The sequence below is a fragment of the Strigops habroptila genome, chromosome 18 (assembly GCF_004027225.2).
Source record: "Strigops habroptila isolate Jane chromosome 18, bStrHab1.2.pri, whole genome shotgun sequence".
In the NCBI taxonomy this organism is placed as follows: domain Eukaryota; kingdom Metazoa; phylum Chordata; class Aves; order Psittaciformes; family Psittacidae; genus Strigops; species Strigops habroptila.
In genome coordinates, this window is record NC_044294.2 from 1337680 (window position 1) to 1354633 (window position 16954).

General features: G+C 48.8%; 2 protein-coding genes across 2 annotated transcripts in view; both read left to right on the forward strand.

Annotated features, from left to right (window-relative positions):
* The first annotated feature begins 436 nt into the window (after positions 1-436).
* Positions 437-16954, forward strand: part of LOC115602461 — a 95478-nt gene continuing 78960 nt past the window's right edge. Inside the window, exons 1-19 of the mRNA XM_030473634.1 lie at positions 437-884; positions 1935-2075; positions 2561-2752; positions 3279-3378; positions 3727-3812; positions 4210-4422; positions 4982-5164; positions 5680-5868; positions 6294-6491; positions 7118-7300; positions 7582-7770; positions 8136-8315; positions 8452-8621; positions 8890-9044; positions 10303-10415; positions 12234-12413; positions 13536-13718; positions 14263-14451; positions 14789-14968. Of these exons, the coding sequence (XP_030329494.1) occupies positions 1988-2075; positions 2561-2752; positions 3279-3378; positions 3727-3812; positions 4210-4422; positions 4982-5164; positions 5680-5868; positions 6294-6491; positions 7118-7300; positions 7582-7770; positions 8136-8315; positions 8452-8621; positions 8890-9044; positions 10303-10415; positions 12234-12413; positions 13536-13718; positions 14263-14451; positions 14789-14968 (2971 nt within the window). The 5' untranslated portion in view covers positions 437-884; positions 1935-1987. The remainder of the gene's footprint in view (positions 885-1934; positions 2076-2560; positions 2753-3278; positions 3379-3726; positions 3813-4209; positions 4423-4981; positions 5165-5679; positions 5869-6293; positions 6492-7117; positions 7301-7581; positions 7771-8135; positions 8316-8451; positions 8622-8889; positions 9045-10302; positions 10416-12233; positions 12414-13535; positions 13719-14262; positions 14452-14788; positions 14969-16954) is intronic.
* Positions 12163-16786, forward strand: LOC115602415 (C4b-binding protein alpha chain-like). The gene is made up of 7 exons (XM_030473543.1): positions 12163-12413; positions 12869-13048; positions 13536-13718; positions 14263-14451; positions 14789-14968; positions 15452-15630; positions 15871-16786. Exons 1-7 carry the CDS (start codon positions 12335-12337, stop codon positions 16030-16032), a joined length of 1152 nt encoding a protein of 383 aa, XP_030329403.1. The 5' UTR covers positions 12163-12334; the 3' UTR covers positions 16033-16786.

The following is a 16954-nucleotide window of genomic DNA, read 5'->3' on the forward strand; positions in this document are numbered from 1 at the left end:
GAAGGGATGATGTAGCACATTTTTCTGGCAAAAAAGGCCTCAGTTTTGGCAGAACAAACTAATACCTGTGAGAAGCACAACCTGGGGTGAAAAGTCCATTGCCAGGTTCTTGGTGGTGATTCAAGTGTGAATGAAGCTGAAGTGCAAAAGGAGCAAAGGGTTCAATTCCTTCCAAAATGCTTGTAACTGGAAAATGACCCATTGGGGACAGCTGGATTTGGGAACAGCTTTCAGTGAGACAAAGGGCAACCGAGTTCCCATCGTGGGACTGGATGTTGAGTGCTGAGTTGATGCTCCCTGAGACCTGATGTGCTGCTGAGCTTCAGCTGCTTTAATGGAGGTAGGTGGAGCTGGTTAAGGAAACTCTATTTTGACCATTGGCCATAGGCTTTTGAGGTCAGGAGGGATCAGCTCATGGTTGACATGTCCCAGGGTGAAGCATGTCCCCTCCTCTTCTTGAGGAGGTCCCTGGGCATCACTTGGGGACCAGCACTGGCCGGGTGCTGCCACTGCACAATGGAATGGGCAGCATCCTGCTCAGTAAGGATCATTCCAACAAGGAATTGGCAGATCCACACAGAAAACAAACAATTTCAACATCTGCCTGGGTTGCATTCAGTTTCCTAGTGTTTCGCTTTGTGGGTCGAATAAACTACTTCCTTCTTGCTCAGAGGAGGAGTTAATGATTTATGGGTCAATGGCACAAGTCTGGTCTCTGCAGAACTCAATCTTTTCTGTGTGGAGCCTTATCTGAGTGCGTAGGCTTATCGTAACTCCTCCTTTAGCCCTGCAGTGACGGGGGGACTGGACAAGGACAGTCATCACTTTGTCTTGCAAGAGCTGAACACACCGGGTCTCTCCATCTCCTGCCACAAAACCTTCAGGTAAGACAACTTCAAGCCATACAGCTTGAAGTGGTGTTGCACTTGGAGTGGAGCTTTCTGGTAACTGCAGGAGGCACGAGGATTAGTAAATTAAATCAAATGAAACCAAGAGCTGTAACAAGAATTGAAGGAAAGCCAGAGGAATGAAACAGCCAAGAATGGTGTTAGGTTTAGGGCAGAAAGCATCAGAAAAGGCTCCTTTCCAGGAGGAAGGTAGGCACTTGGGGCGTACATGATGTTGGGAGGGTTTAGGCTCATAAGTGGTGATCCTGGATGACATAGAGGACTCTTGCTGATCTCTAGGTGTACCAGGTTACTCCAATAGCACTTAAACTCCGTTTTGTAAAGCCCTTTGGTCTCCTGAAGGACTTGTCTGCTTTATAGCTTTGCTCCAGTTAATGTTATTTGCATGAAACTGATTTATCTTCTTGGTTAGATACTTCTCTCTCTCTGCATGTAATTTACTGTTAGGGGACCGTACTTGAGGACTCCAGCAGGATTTCATCTGACTCTGAATTTGCTTCCAAGAGATGTATTACTAAAAATAAATGTTCTACCCCTTAGTTTCAGGGGACTTTTCCCAGAAGGCATAGATAAACTCATGGCCTGGCAGATATTAATTTGGCTGGGAAGAAGGCTGTGTTGGCAATATAGTGGTTTTAAGTTGAACCTGACAAGCTACAAAGTGTTTATGTTCTGGTTTGAGTTTTTATTTTTCTTTTTCTTGGTTTTAAAGGTTTGACCACAAGCTGCTTTCTCAAAAATGCAAATAAATGAGAAGAGAATAAATCCTATGGGAATTGCTTAAGATCTACAGTCAGTGGTCCTGATTGCATTCTGTTTTTATGTCTCTGGGTCAGGCCTGCTGGAGCCAGCCTTCCTCACCCAAACCCAGCTCCTCTGGGCTGGGCCTTGGTCCCATTGGCCAGCAGAGGATTCCAATAGCTCCTGGCTCCCAGCTATGACTGCTGGGAAATGGATGAAGAAATGAGAGCTGTCTCTGTAAGCCATGGTTATCCTGAGTGTAAATACCCCCCTGCTATTTTACAGGCCTAGAATAAAGAATGTGGTAACTTCTGTGGGATCTCCAGACAGGAATAAAGATGTCAGCATTGGAGCGGGAGTGGCAGAGGGATCGTGCCGCTGTCCTTGGGTTATTCCTCACCACTGCTCTTGTTGTGGCTGTTGACAGTAAGTGAATGACTCCAATGGGATAAACTTAAGATCCCTCAAAGGAAAACCTTCTCCTGGGGTTCACAAGGCTCGGATCCTCCTGCCTTTGCGCTTTGAGAACATTGTACGTCTTTGTGATCAGAATGCCTCTTCCTTTGCCTTTTTTGCTTTTCTGTGTAAAACAGACATAAAATTATTCCAGCTGAAAGAGGTGCAATGATTTATACTGATTGGGGAGAGGAAACAGTTTATCTTTGTGACCAGCCTTTGAAAGTGCTGGATGAGATATGAGGAGCAAACAAGATGCTGTGGGGCGATGCTCCTCCCTGTCCATGCCAGCCTCAGCCATCCTCAGCCACACACTGTGCTGCTCCTCTTTGTTTCTAGCTTTAAGGAGTTTTAAGGCCACTTAAGTGTCTTCACCCGGACTTTCAGAGTAAACCAGCCCTGAACTCCTGCTGCTTTTCCTCTCAGCATCTTTCTGATGGAGTTTCTCTTGGTAGATGGCTGCGATGCTCCACCACGATTCCCGTTTGCAGAACTCAAAGAACAATACCAAGACATTACCACATTTGACTATAATTCGATGGTGCAATATGCCTGTCGTCCGGGTTACATGAGAAATCTTAATGTTCGAGACTTCCTTACTTGTGGAAGGGGCAATAAGTGGTATGGACCAAAGGACATCTGTATACGTGAGTATATGTTGGGTTGACTTTTGATTTAGTTTTTTGTTTGTTGATGCCATCAGCTCATTTTGTTGCAGTAGTACCCAAAGTGATCTCCTGGGGTGGTGGGAAATGAATGACCTGGAGTGAATCACCAGTTGTTCCACTACATACTGGCAATGATGGCAAAAGCTGAACTCTGCTCTGATCCTGGCTGTGTTTGATTGCTGACCCAAAGGGTATTCTGCTCAGGGTGTTTGTAACAAGTATTTCAAATCTGCAGCAGGAGAATCCTTTGGCTGTGAAGAAATGCTGTCACACTTGCCAAGGTCACTGCAAAACCCCCCTTTAGCTGCAGAAGCTGGCTGCAGGCCACGATGCAAGTCTTAACAGTGTCATGACTCATGGAATGATTTAGGGTTGGAGGGGAAATCCGGAGGTTTCTGGTCCATCCCCTTGCTCAGTGTTGAAGGAGTCTTCTGCTTTCCTGCTGCATTTTCCTGATTCTTCCAAAAACTGAAATAAGAACTAACTCCATCCTGTCATCCCCCAGCAAAGCTGTGCATCTACCCTGGAGATCCGGCCAACGGCAGACTCGTCCTAGCAGAAAAATTCAGTTTTGGTTCAGCAGTGAACTTCACCTGCAACACTGGGTAAGGCAGGAGCGCTCCAGGCACAGGTCCTCTTCTTCCACAGTGATTTTTCTGAAGTCTTTTCCCCCTGGATTAAAGCCTGTGCTATCGGAAGCCTTATGATTGTAGGGAATTGCAGACTGTGACTGTGAAGTATCTTTAAGCTTTTCATTAAAAGCTTTAAGACTGAGTTTTCTTAATCTCATACTTTGAGGCAGTTCTTCCTTAACTCAGGTTCTGGCCCTTTCTAAACCATTTCTGATCAGTTGTAATTATGATAAGGAAGCCAAACCAATAAGATGGGGATGTTATAGGTAATACATCAAAACTGAGCTTGTTGAGTAATTCCCTCTCCCCTGTTTCACACAGGTACAGACTGGTTGGAAATCCTCAAATTTGGTGTGTGGTTAAAAATGGGGTTGTTATGTGGGACAGAGATATTCCCATCTGTGAGCGTAAGTAGAGCTCCTGAATCGATTGACTGCTTAAATGTTACTGGGGATGGATAAAGACGCGGTCGTGTTGCTGTGCTGAGGGTTTCAGCAGTTCCAAGCATGGTGGAGTCTGGAAATGGTTTTTCTTTGTATTTTTCTTCCTGCATCATGCTGTAGAATTATTTATTCATTGTCTTGGAGTAAGGCAGCTGCATGTAGGACTGGTATATCCCAAAGCCACTCAGCACCCTGGGCAGAGCTCCATGGGCTGGTGTGCAGCTCCTTGAGACCTGTCCTGAATTTCTGACCTTTTTGGCGCTTCGTATTTCAACTTTTTTCTTACCAGACCTTTGGTTCTAAACAAATGCTGTTCTCTTTTCTTTTTCCCTCCCTCTACCATTCCCATTCCCTTCCCCAGCAATCCCATGTTCACCCCCTCCAGAAATAGCTAATGGAGAGCACAGTGGAGCAGGCACAGAGCTCTTTGAATACGGAGCATCCGTCACTTACACGTGCAACACTGTCAAAAGGGGAGAGAAGCCTTTCTCACTGGTGGGAGATGCCTCTATTTTCTGTACAACCACAGATAATGTCAATGGTGTCTGGAGCAAGCCAGCCCCAAAGTGCAAAGGTGAGGAGAGCATGTGCTTGCAAACATGCTGGGGCACTGCAGCAGCACCGGCCATAGCCACTTCCCACTGCCTCCTGCCCTGTTTGCTAGAGCTGTTTTCTTCCTTGGAGCTGTCCCTCTCCTTTATGGAATCATCTCTTACAGATGGGACCCTCCGAGTTTGGTAGCAGCAGCAGCAATGAGGGTGTCCCATCACAGGGACCATGACTGCTCACTGTCAGTGAGTCAGCAGGGATATGGGAATAGGATTTTTATTAGTTTTTGCAGAGCAGACAATGCATCTTACCCACTGGCCTGTCTAAAACAGAATGCAGAAACCTGCTGTGCTACTTGTTGCCTTCCCTATGTTCTTCTTAACAGTTTTCCTTGCTAAAAAGCATGAAGTAAAAATGCTGTAAAATGGATGTGTAAGAATGTCACGTCAGCCCCCTGCCTTGTCATGGCCATTTTCAGCCTTTCTGGTGAACCCATCTTATGCGATGAGAATGTTTTCAACACCTTCATCTCCCCTCTGGAGCATAACTGCTGATCTCTGTGTGGTGGCTTTTCCCTGGCGCAGTGGTTAACTGTGAGCAGCCCAGTGTGGAGAACGGGGAGCTGCTGAGCGGGTACCGGGCTGAGTACACGTATGGAGACACTGTTGTGTTCGACTGCCACTTCCGCTACACCGTGAACGGCAGCGATGCATCCACCTGCAGTGAGAACGGGCTCTGGGACCCGCCGCTGCCACGCTGTCTGCTCAGTAAGTGTGGTGGTCCAAGCCCTGCTCCACCTCATCCAGCGCCTTCCCTTCAGTGAGGTTCTCTTCATCAGGGGCTGTAGTGATAGAACAAAGGGTAATGGGTCAAAATGTAAACAGGACCTTAAAGCTCATCCAGTTCCAACCCCCTGCCACGGGCAGGGACACCTTCCACTAGAGCAGGTTGCTCCAAGCCCCTGTGTCCAACCTGGCCTTGAACACTGCCAGGGATGGGGCAGCCACAGCTTCTCTGGGCACCCTGTGCCAGCACCTCACCACCCGCACAGGAAAGAGCTTCTACCTAAGAGCTCATCTCAATCTCCCCTCTGGCAGGTTAAAGCCATTCCTCCTCGTCCTGTCCCTTTAGGCCCTTTTCAAAAGCCACTTTCCAAAGGGATCTCTGGAGGGAACAATGAGAGCCCATGATCTTTGCCCAAATTCTGTCTTATGTTACATACCATTATGGACCTCGCTGATTTATCCCTGGCAATGTCCCTAAATTGCTATTTCGTTCCTAGATAGCTGTGGTGACCCTCCAGATGTGCATAATGCTGTTAAAGCAAAACTTGCTGGCAATCTGTTTCCTGTGGGCACTGTCATTACCTACGAGTGCTGGGAGGGCCACCAGTTCAGCCCAGGGGAAGACACATGGCACATCACGTGTCTGCCAGATTTTACATGGACTAAAATCCCTCATCCTTGTGAAAGTAAGTGGATGCTCCTTTGGTTTATTTACTCTTGTGATGTGTGTGATACTGAATGTATAAACTGTCTGTGTTCTGCTGTTGTGCAGAGCACAGGGTGAGGAGGAAAGGGAGATGCTGTGAGTGCCCAGCTTGGTCTGTGCTGTGACTCTTGAACTCCTTTGATTTACTCCCCAACTACAGTTTTCTCTGCTTTTTTACCGGCTATGCTTTCTAGTCCCTGGAACCTGTGGGAAAAGGCCGTTGAGGTGTGCTCCATCCAGTTGCAGAGTCCCTTGCAAACACCCCAGGAGTGCCCAGGGATGCTGTTGGGGCAGATGTAGTGTTGTGATGTGTCTTCGTCTTACAAAACATTCATCCTTTTGAATGTTCTGTCAGCCAGATGGCTTTGCCCCGTGGTTTCATGCTTGATGTTTGTCATTCCTCAGGAATTCGTTGCCCAGATCCAGCCATCAGGAATGGAAAGCCCTTAGGCGTACGGGAAGGTAAAGAATATTATGTGTATGGAGACATACTGGAAGTTACATGCGACGATGGCTATGCTTTCAAAGGTCATAGCCGTAACATTATGCTTCGGTGTGCAAGTGATGGTACATGGAATCCAGCAGTACCAGAGTGCTTTCCAGGTACGTAAGGGCTGGTGGAACATGCTGACTTGGCGACTGCTTATTTCTGACTGCAAAGGTTTGGGACAACTATCAGCTATAGTTGACTGCTGATATTCACAGAGAAATCTACATGCAGCCTTAGATAATGGTAGTGGATTTTGCTTCATTGCCAGGTATCCCCAAATCCAGTTCTCCTGTGTTAACTCAGAAGAAGTAGGCAGCAAGAGATCCAGATGGATCATTATATTGCCTGGGGATTGCCATGGAAAAAGTATGGGGGTTTGGCAATGTCTGGGGAGGCGGGATGCAAAGACTTGGGTTTTGGTAGTGTTTAGATGCTTAGGAGGTTCCCAAGAAGCCTGGGAGACATTTACCCAGCTGGAAGGGGTGGTTTGTGCTTTGGACAGCAGCTGGGCTCGTTAGCTGACATGAGGCTTGAGAGCAGAGGATGTTCTCTATGTGTTTTCCCTCTCAGAAGAAAAAGCAACAGCACAAATAACTGACACTGCTGAGACTCACAACCTAGTGATAGGGCACCAGAGCAATATTAGCGAGCTGCTAGAAGCAGACTGAGCCTAAAAGCTCAGAAAAACTTGCCAGGAGGAAAGAGGTTGATGACATCCTTTATTTTCTGTTGTTTCTAGAACTTCGTTGCCCAAGGCCGGATACTGCTCATGGAAAAGAGGTTTATCAAAACAAAAATGACTACACAGTTGGGACCCGGCTGAGGCTGGAGTGTGATAAGGGCTATGTCCTCAGGGGCCAGGACATGACTGAGTGTCAGGCTGATGCGACCTGGGCTCCCCCATTACCCTTTTGTGATAAAGGTATGTGTAATGCAGTGCTGAGAAGAAATCTTGTGCATCAATACTGAGAAACAGCATCAGTAGGTGACCTGCCTTCAGCATCTGCTTCTGGGGAGCAATGATCATGGGCTGAAAGTATTTAGATGTCCTCTCCCTATGGATGATGTGACCCAGGTGGATTTGCCACACTCCAAACACAAAGTTAACTCTTGTACTGATTTCCCAGAAGCGATTTTGGTTCTCACCTGAGTGTGATGGTTGTTTGCATGTTTCTTTTCTTGTCTATTCCCTTTATCCCACAGTCTGCGGCCCCCCTCCGCAAATCTCCAACGGGCAGCACTCCGGCTTGGGACAGGAGCAGTTTTCCTATGGGACCAAGGTGACGTACAGCTGCGCAGAGGGTCTGTCCCTGATCGGGGATGCCACCATCTACTGCACCTCCGATGATGGGGTGAACCTGGTGTGGAGCGGGCCTGCCCCGGAGTGCAGAGGTGAGATGCTTCTCCTGTATGGGATCGCACTGAAGCCAGGATCCTCTTACTGCCCTGGTCCAGGAGCTTCAAACCCAATGTGGCTTAATGATTGTGCAGCCCCTATGGGTCCTGTGTAAAGGTCTTGGCACCACAGTAACACCAGGGACTGGTGGGGTCTCCTTGGGGGCTGCTGCAGGCAGCTGAGGGTCAGTCCTGGTGTTTGAGTATAAAACTGACGCAGAGAGCATCAGGACTTGTGGCTCTGAGTATAAAACTGATGCAGAAGGCATCAGGAATTGCGGCTCTGCCCCACCAGACCTGGCCTCCCTGCTGTCCCTGGGGAAGGGCAGAGCTAAACCCACTGCTCCACTCTCTTCCCACAGTGGTCCGGTGCCCCAGGCCCGTGGTCAAGAGGGGCAGGATGACTCCACAGAGCTTCACGTTTCCCTATGGAACAGCCGTGCGCTTCTCTTGTGATGAAGGCTTCATGCTGCATGGCAATGCCGAGAGCCGGTGCCTGGCTGATGGCACCTGGCACCCTCCCCTGCCCTCCTGCCAGCCCGGTGGGTACCAGCCCCATTTGCACAAAGCAGGGGTGCTGCTCCTTTGAATCACCAGCAGCAGCTGGAATTTGACGGGTGTTTTCTCCTCCATCTCCTCCCACTACATCTCTTTTTCTGGCATGCATTTTCCTTTCAGTTCAGTGTTTTCAGCCCTCAAGACAGGAGGACTTTGTGATTTACGCACGTAAGTTGTGGTATGATGTGAATGAAACTCTGGTCTACTTCTGTAAGCGTGACGGCCATCAAGCTGTAAGTTCTGAAACTACCTGCTCAGCTAATGGCACTTGGATACCACCACCCACCTGTGTAAGTATCATCACAGAGTGCTTTCTGTTGGAAGGGACCTTAAAGCTCATCCAGTTCCAACCCCCTGCCATGGACAGGGACACCTTCCACTAGAGCAGGTTGCTCAAGCACCTGCCCATCTGCCCAGGCTTTGTCTGTATCTTGCCCCATTTAGCACTGGTCCAAGTTCACAAATGTGGCTGGTTTGGGGCTGCAGTAGGAGGGGGATGCTCAACACTGGGTCTCTGCAGCAGTATCACACCTTGTCTTTGTTTTGGTTCTCTTAAAGAAAAAGCGTGATACATGTGAGAAGATCCTTCGAAACAGGGAAGCTTTCCAGTGTGGAGTTCCTCTGACAGAACTGAAAACTCTGCTGGAAGTCCAGAAACTGTACCTGGAGATCCAGAAGCTTGAAAAGGAGCTAAGAACCACAGCGTATGGCTGACTGTCATCACCGGTATCACAACAACCGTTCTCTTTGCATGAGGAACAATCATTCTCACTGACGGTTTCTTTATGACTTTGTGATTTGTGCTAATACTTAAGTAGCCAGGACAAAAATTTACTGATCATTCAAGGAACTTCAACTCTTTGGTCATAGGGGGAGCCAGAAAATGCCCTCTTCTGTCTCATTCTGTTAGAGCTCACTGTGTTAGGTTTGTACATCACTTTATACACTTAGTTATGTTTGTTACACTGACAAGGGCTCAGTTAGAAAGGAGCTGAATGCAAAGTAAACTCCTGTGGGAGCCAAACAGATGCTGTAGGGACATGGACATGGTCAGAGCCACCAACCCACACTCGCCTCACAACCCCCTGCAACCCAGTATACCCCATTGCTCCCTCATTCATATATGCTGCATTCATTATTGTGAACAAGCACTTAACTGCCTGATTAGCCATGACCTTCAGAGCAGGCCCAATGAAGAACACCTCAAATCCAAACAAAAATGCCAGGTTTCCTTCCCAAGCAGGACAGATGTATCTGAGGCCACAGTGGTGCCACTTGCTGCATCTTTGTGTGTGCCCCAAGAGCAGTTGTGGGAAAGCAAAGTATAAAGAAAGAAATGGCTGAATCTTTCTGCAACCTCCAGATGGAGGGGAATGCACTCTGTTAGCAGGCATCTTGTGATCTGACCAGTGCTCCTTCACCACAAGATCATAATAAAGCTGCAATTGTAATGACAGCTGTGTCTGGCTTTTAATAATTGTCTTATCTATAGGAAAGGAAAAAGCTGCTTCAATAATCATTGCTTGATGAGGCACAGAGAAGGCTTCCTGTTCGCAGCCCTGCTACCACCAGGGTAAAGAGGCAAAGTGAATGTGCAGCACTGCCCAGAGCACCAAAGAGAAGCCAGGATGCTGCAAAGCAGTTCTAGCTGTAAAACAGCTTTATTCCCACTCTCCCCCACCTTGGAAGAATCATGAACTGGTTTGTGTCAGAAGGGAGCTTAAACCTCATCCAGTTCCAACCCCCTGCCACAGGCAGGGACACCTTCCACTAGAGCAGGTTGCTCCAAGCCCCTGTGTCCAACCTGGCCTTGAATGGGATGGGGGTGAGCAGAAGAAGCAGCAGCACATCTTTGCTGGTGAGCTCAGGGAGGGCAGCCCTCGCCTTGGGCAGGTCAGAAGGGCTGGGGGGTGGCAGCGTCAGCTCCTCTGGCCTGACCCCGACTTCCCACAGCCACTTCCCCTTCCCCAGTGCACTGCAGCAGCTATCAACTGAGAAGGGTCTCACCATGCCGGGGTTTCTCTGCTGGCTGGGGCAGCTCCTGGCAGTGGTGGTGCTTGTGCTGCAGCCAGCTGAGAGTCTCAGTGAGTGTTACTCCTCTTTTGCTTTGCTTCTGGGGCTCAGCTTTGCTTATGGGTCAAATCTGTAGTAAGTGGGTTGGTAAAATTCAGCGGGAGACCTTCTTCTGGCTGAAGTTGCTGCTAAGCTCTGTCTGTGCCTGATGTTCTTGTAAGGATGAGCTGAGATCAGTAGTTGCTGCTAATTGCCCATTTCTCCTCTTTAGCTGCACCTTAGACACCTGCAAAGAGCCATCCCAAATTCCCAATGCTCTTCCAAAGCCTTAAACTGGGGTATGGATCTTCCTGGGGCTGGTGTTGGGTATGGCTGGCTTGGAGGCCACGAGCTTGTCCCTAGAGCAGCACAGGGATAGGTGTCTCATCTGCAGAGCCTCTTCTGGTCTGGAGTTCAGACCTTGTGCCGCAGGGAGTGTATCACCCCTTGCCTTGGGCATCCATGCAGTAGATGAGAAGTTGTTCCCAGGGTTGGAGATGCCCTTACAGCCCGGAGCTCAAGGTGAGGGTGGTGGTAAGATGGGGAGAGTCAGTTAGACAGGTAATAGTTCTTAGTTTTTAATGACAAAGGTTGTATTTGGCAGTCTGAGTGGTAGCAGGTTGATACCAAGGTTGATGCTTATGCCCTGAGGCAACCGATAGACACACTTGAAGGCAGCTGCTGAATTGTCAAGCACAGGAGAAGTGAGGGTTTGCTGACTAGTGTCTTTAGGAAGAGGAATAACCCAGTTTCTGTCTGGAAGTTGACAGTTCCTTTAAAAATAGGCCCTCTGAGACACTTGGCCAGGGTGCACAGCCCACCCCAGTGCCTCCCTGCAGAGCATCTGCTGCCCCCCGCCTGCCAGCTCTGCCTTTACACCCTATTTATTGTTATATTATTGTTGTTTTCTAATTCATGATGCTTCTCAGTCCATTTTCCAAATTCAAACATTGCCGACGGGGTGTTGATACCTGGGGAAGACACTTCTGAGTAGAGACCTGCCCTTTCCATGGGTATTGGTATCAAAGGCAGCATCAGCAGTGCTGCCATGGACCAGTGCAAATGTGATGGTGCCGGGGACGCTGGTGTACCAGGCAGGTATGGTTTTAACAGAGTCACACTGTGCCTTGGTGATTTGCCAGCAGCTATTGTAAGGCATGAGGAAATGCCAGATACAGCTGCCTTTAGTTCAGTTTCCTCTGTTATTAGTGATCAGCCCCAAAATATTTCTCATGGGAGATCCAGTAGCTGGACAAAAAAGGGGTTTGTTGGACATCAGTGATGTACCTGTGTGATAGAGGTGGTGCAGTTCTTGAAGAGCCTCTTGTCTACCCTAAAGCTGGAAGCGGGCTGCCAGCGCTCTGAAGTCACCCGCCCCAGAGTTGTAGCTGTTAGAGCAAGTGCTGTCAGGAAAGGGCAGGAAGAATGTTTTGATGGTGTACAATGGCAAAAACACAGGTTTAGAGTCCTATGGGCGGTGGCTGCTTAAGCACCCTCAGGAACCCCTAATCTCTGCCTCAGTTGCTGCATTTGTTGAACTGACTTGTCTTCTCTTACTTACCAGATGGAGGTGCAGTGACAGTTGGTCGCTGCAGCTGTATTCAGTAAGAACACCCTGATTAGATACTAGACAGAAGTTCTTCCCTGTGAGGGTGCTGAGGCGCTGGCACAGGGTGCCCAGAGAAGCTGTGGCTGCCCCATCCCTGGCAGTGTTCAAGGCCAGGTTGGACACAGGGGCTTGGAGCAACCTGCTCTAGTGGAAGGTGTCCCTGCCCGTGGCAGGGGGTTGGAATTGGAGGAGCTTTAAGCTCCCTTCAACTCAAACCATGCTGTGATTCTATGCTCCACAGAGGTTCAGTGCCCCGTCCCACATATCACCCATGGACAGCTGGAATCTGCACAGAACTTCACCTCGGGCAGCACAGCCACACTCAAGTGCGATGCCGGCTACATGCCCCTGGGTGCCACCAGCACCGTGCGGTGCCTGAGTAATGGCAGATGGCACCCACGGGTGCCCGACTGCATCCCAGGTACACACAGATCCCTTTGTTCCTTACCTTGTGTCCCACAGGTCACCACCTGCTTGTCTTTCACTGTAAAGCATGTGCAGGAGAGGGGCTGGAGGGTGGTATCGCAGCGAGCTGCGCTGCCTGACCTTTAGTGGCAGGGTTCCTCTCTGCTCTTCCATTGCCCCTGAGTGACATGGCAGGGCTGTCCTGCCTACAGCAGGGTCACCCAGTGAGATACAAAAGCGTATGGGAATAAAGACCTTTATGAGATTCACATCCTTTGGTGAATTTGTCATCATTATGTTCTCCTTTTCGGTTCACCTCCTGTACCCCACAGAGATGCTCATGGCTGCTGCTGTCCCTGGCTTCTTTCTGTGGTTCCACCAGCGCCCGAGGGACAGACTGGGTTCCCCCAGGCAGGGCTCAGCCTCATCCCCAGCCCTGAGGGTCCATGTTGTCCCTTACTCTGGCACCAGGTCACTGTTCCTACCCTCCTGTCATTGACCACATGGACCGAAACCCTCAGCGCGAGTTTCCAGTCGGGACAACCGTTACCTACTTCTGCAGACCTGGATATACTTTGCTCCCTGGAGTGTCTCCAGTAACTACTTGTCTTAAAAATTTCACATGGACCAGAATCCCAAAGCTTTGCCAGAGTAAGTACACTGCTTCCTTTGCATCAACTTAATGATGTGGTCATAACATCGTTTCCAAAACACCCACTAGTGCTGCTGGGCCATAAGGGCTGTATTGAGCAGATCTTTGGCTCTCACTGCTGATCAATTTGCTGTTCAAAGGGTAGCATGGCTGAGAAGAAATAGCTGCAACTGCCACTGATCATTTAGCTGTTCAAACAATGATGCAGTGATGCAGCTTGTAAGTATCATCCCTTTAGCACAATTTATAGCTAATTACAGGGCTTAGATCGTGCTGCCTTCCAAGAGGAATGGTTGTTATCACATAATTACAATCCCTGAGCATGCCAGGTCTGGTTAGAGATGTCTGTCAGCATTAACAGGCTGCCTGGCAAGTTCTTTAGGTCTGCAAGCCACTGCTAAGGGAAAACACCTCTCTGTGAATGGCTCCTGCTCTTCCCTCCTGACCCAATCCATGGAAGCTCTTTCTGATGCTGGTGTTCCTCAGAGGTGCAGTGTCCCAGCCCGGATATCCAACATGGGAGGGAAATCGGTCCCAGGAAAGATGAATACAGCTTTGGGCACCATGTGGAATTTCAGTGCGAGCCTGGCTATGTGCTGAGGGGCAACCAGAGGATCCAGTGCTGGTCTGATGGGACATGGAGACCCCCCGTGCCATACTGCGACAAGGGTGAGCACCAACAGCAGGTGTCGGGAACTGCATCTCTGCAGAGGGTAGGAGCAGCAGTGAGGAAATCATCTAACCTGAACACCCCTTCTTGGAGAAGGTGGTGTTAGGAGAAGGGGTCCAAGTCCCACCATTAAATGGCTCTAATGTTTTCATCTTTCTCACCATTAAATGACTTTAACGTTTTTATCTTCTATCAAAACGGTAACTGGTTAAATATGTTGAGAATGGGACTTGCAGCCACTTCTCAGAGGGGATTCAAGAGGTTTATGATACCCACAGTTCCCTGACCATGTTTATGAGCAGAATCGTTCCTCATGGAAAAGAGGAGGGATAAGGGAAGGTTGGCTGAAGGCTGGGACACGTGCTGTGCTGGGTTGGGGTGGTTAGCTGGGCCAGTCTGGGAACACTGGTGGAGCCAGAGCCAAAGCTGAGGAGGACTTTGAGGAGAGCAACCCTGAGTATAAACATTGAGAACTGGTTTTTTCTGTTATTTCCCTGCTGAATGAAGAAAACCTTAATCTTTCCTTTCTCTATTCTCCCATAGTCTGTGGTCCCCCCCCAAAAATCGCCAATGGGCAGCCCACCAACTTGAGAACGGAGCTGTTCCCCTATGGCTCGGAAGTGAAGTACAATTGTGTGGAGGGTCTGTCCCTCATTGGGGACGACTCCGTCTACTGCACCTCTGATGATGGCGTGAACTTGACATGGAGCGGACCTGCCCCGGAGTGCAGGGGTGAGTAGTTTTTCTTGTATGGGACCAAAAACCCAGGACCTGGGAGCAATATTAGCACTCAACGGGATTAAAAGTGAGCAGGGCTGCTGGGAGATCCTGCTTCCTTTGTGGGCTTCTTCACAGGCTTGACAACTCTAGACTGGGGAAGATCCATGTGGAAATAGGAGACACTGGTTCTCCTACATCAGTGGCCATCCGGTGGTCAGGAATTGTGGCTCTGAGTATAAAACTGATGCAGAGAGCATCAGGAATTGAGGCTCTGCCCCACCAGACCTGGCTCCCTGCTGTCCCTGGGGAAGGGCAGAGCCAAAACCACTGCTCCACTCTCTCCCCACAGTGGTCCGGTGCCCCAGGCCCGTGGTCGAGAGGGGCAGGATGACTCCACAGAGCTTCACGTTTCCCTATGGAGCAGCCGTGCACTTCTCCTGTGACGAAGGCTTCATGCTGCATGGCGATGCCGAGAGCCGGTGCCTGGCTGATGGCACCTGGCACCCTCCCCTGCCCTCCTGCCAGCCCGGTGGGTACCAGCAGGGAAGCAGAGATTTGGGGGGCAGCATTATGTAGCTGTGTCTATCCTCAGGGTTTCCCTCGTCCCTTCCCCTCTTTGCAGAAGAAACTAACTTCCCAAAGCTGGTGATTACCAGGCAATAGCTGGTTTCGTCTAGATGGTCATGTGCAAAGGAGGCTCTAAGGCAGGTCAGGAGACACCACTGTTGTTGACTTTCTCTTCAGTGTGCATTTGTACTGACAGATATCTGCAGACTCTTGCATGGGGATGCCCAAATTGAGACAGAAAACAACCAATGTGCGTTCTGACCATCTCCCCCCTCTCTTGAAGAGCCTGGGGAAGTAACTTGGCTTTAATATTTGTTTTCATGGCTCCACAAATTCAAGTTCACTTGGTCTGGCTCAGGCACCACAAACTTTGTGGGGTCTTTTTCTATCTACATAATGACTAGCCTCTTGCTGAGCTGCCTTCTGCTGTGGGTTATCCTTTCAGTTCTGTGTCCACAACCACACGTGGCCAATGGGAGGCTGAATAGCACTTTGGATGGTCAAATGTGGTACCAAGCAAATGAGACTGTTACATTTGAATGCTTCCACGGATACCACCTTTCAGACCTGTCTTCGACAGCCACATGCTTGCCTGATGGCAACTGGACACCGTTGCCCAAGTGTGTAAGTACCATGGTCTGGATGGATGCTTCTTGATGTCTAATATGAAAAATAACTGCTTGAGCTTCTTAAAAGCTCTTGCTTGATAGTATCAGTGAGGGATGTGGTCTGTGCTGGGGCAGGGCATGGCAAGTGGGACAGTTCAGGCTCGCAGCTGAGGGGCGGGTGGCTCTCCATCTGCTGCAGTGCAGTTTTACATCCTTTTTTCCTGGGTTTTGTTTGTTCCGCTTTACTTTTTAACAGAAGAAAGATGGTGATGCTGATGTATGCGAAGAGGTTCATTACATTAAAACAGTCTTTGAATGCGATGTACCTATAGCAGAAGTGAAAACTCTGCTGGAAATACAAAAGCTGTTTCTGGAGATTAAAAAACTAAACATGGAACTAGAAAACCTGAACAAGTGAGTCCAAAAATGCACTGTAAGGATCCCCTTTCCTCTGGTGAACATGCAGTTTGTGTAGTCACAGTATCTATAAGAAGATTCTCAGTGACTTTACGGTTTGTACTTGCATGCCTATAGCCAGAGAAATAATAATCAGTGTATTGGAGGTTGCTTTTGCTGCGCTAAACGCTAGAGCCCAGAGGGGTTTTTGCTCTTTTCCTTAAATCTGACAAGTTTGTTTTGCTATTTAACAAGCGTCTTGTGTCACATTTTTGTATTAGGAAGCATGGTAAGAAAGTAAATTGAGCTCTGAGTCACTGCTAAGCCAAGAGAAGGGGGACTGAAGTTCACAGAAGTACACTTCCAGCTAAGATGAGTGGCCAGTGGTTCTCTCTGAAGGTGCTTGTGCACATATGCCTCACCGTCTGTCTGTGCTGAACTCCGCCTCTCATAGCACCCGCATAATCCTGCTATCTAGGAATAGTAGTGAAGTGAGTGTTTAACTACATGATTTCCTGTTAATCTAGCTCGTGATTTCTATTCATCTAGTTAAGGGTGGTTACATAGAAGAAGTGCATTTGTAAAGACTTCTATTTGCTTATCCCTGGATTTAAGAGGCAACAGGTTTCTGATCCAGCACTGGACTCGGATATCCATGTTGGCATCATCCCCATTTCTGGCAAGCAAATGCTAAGAATAGATATTGTAACTTTATGTGTAGGAATAAGACAGCAAAGCTTGTTCTTATTACTCAATAAACGATGATTTATAGTTTATGTGGCCCTGTGATGCAGCAATTACTCCTTCCTTGCAGGTTGCAATAAAACTGGAGGTGTCAGCACGGTGTCTTGTGATCTGACTGGCAGATTTCCAGCATGGTCCAAGGGTTGTTCTGATCAAGAGCAGCCCGGGACAGTCCCTGGGGTGCTCAGGGAGCCACAGTG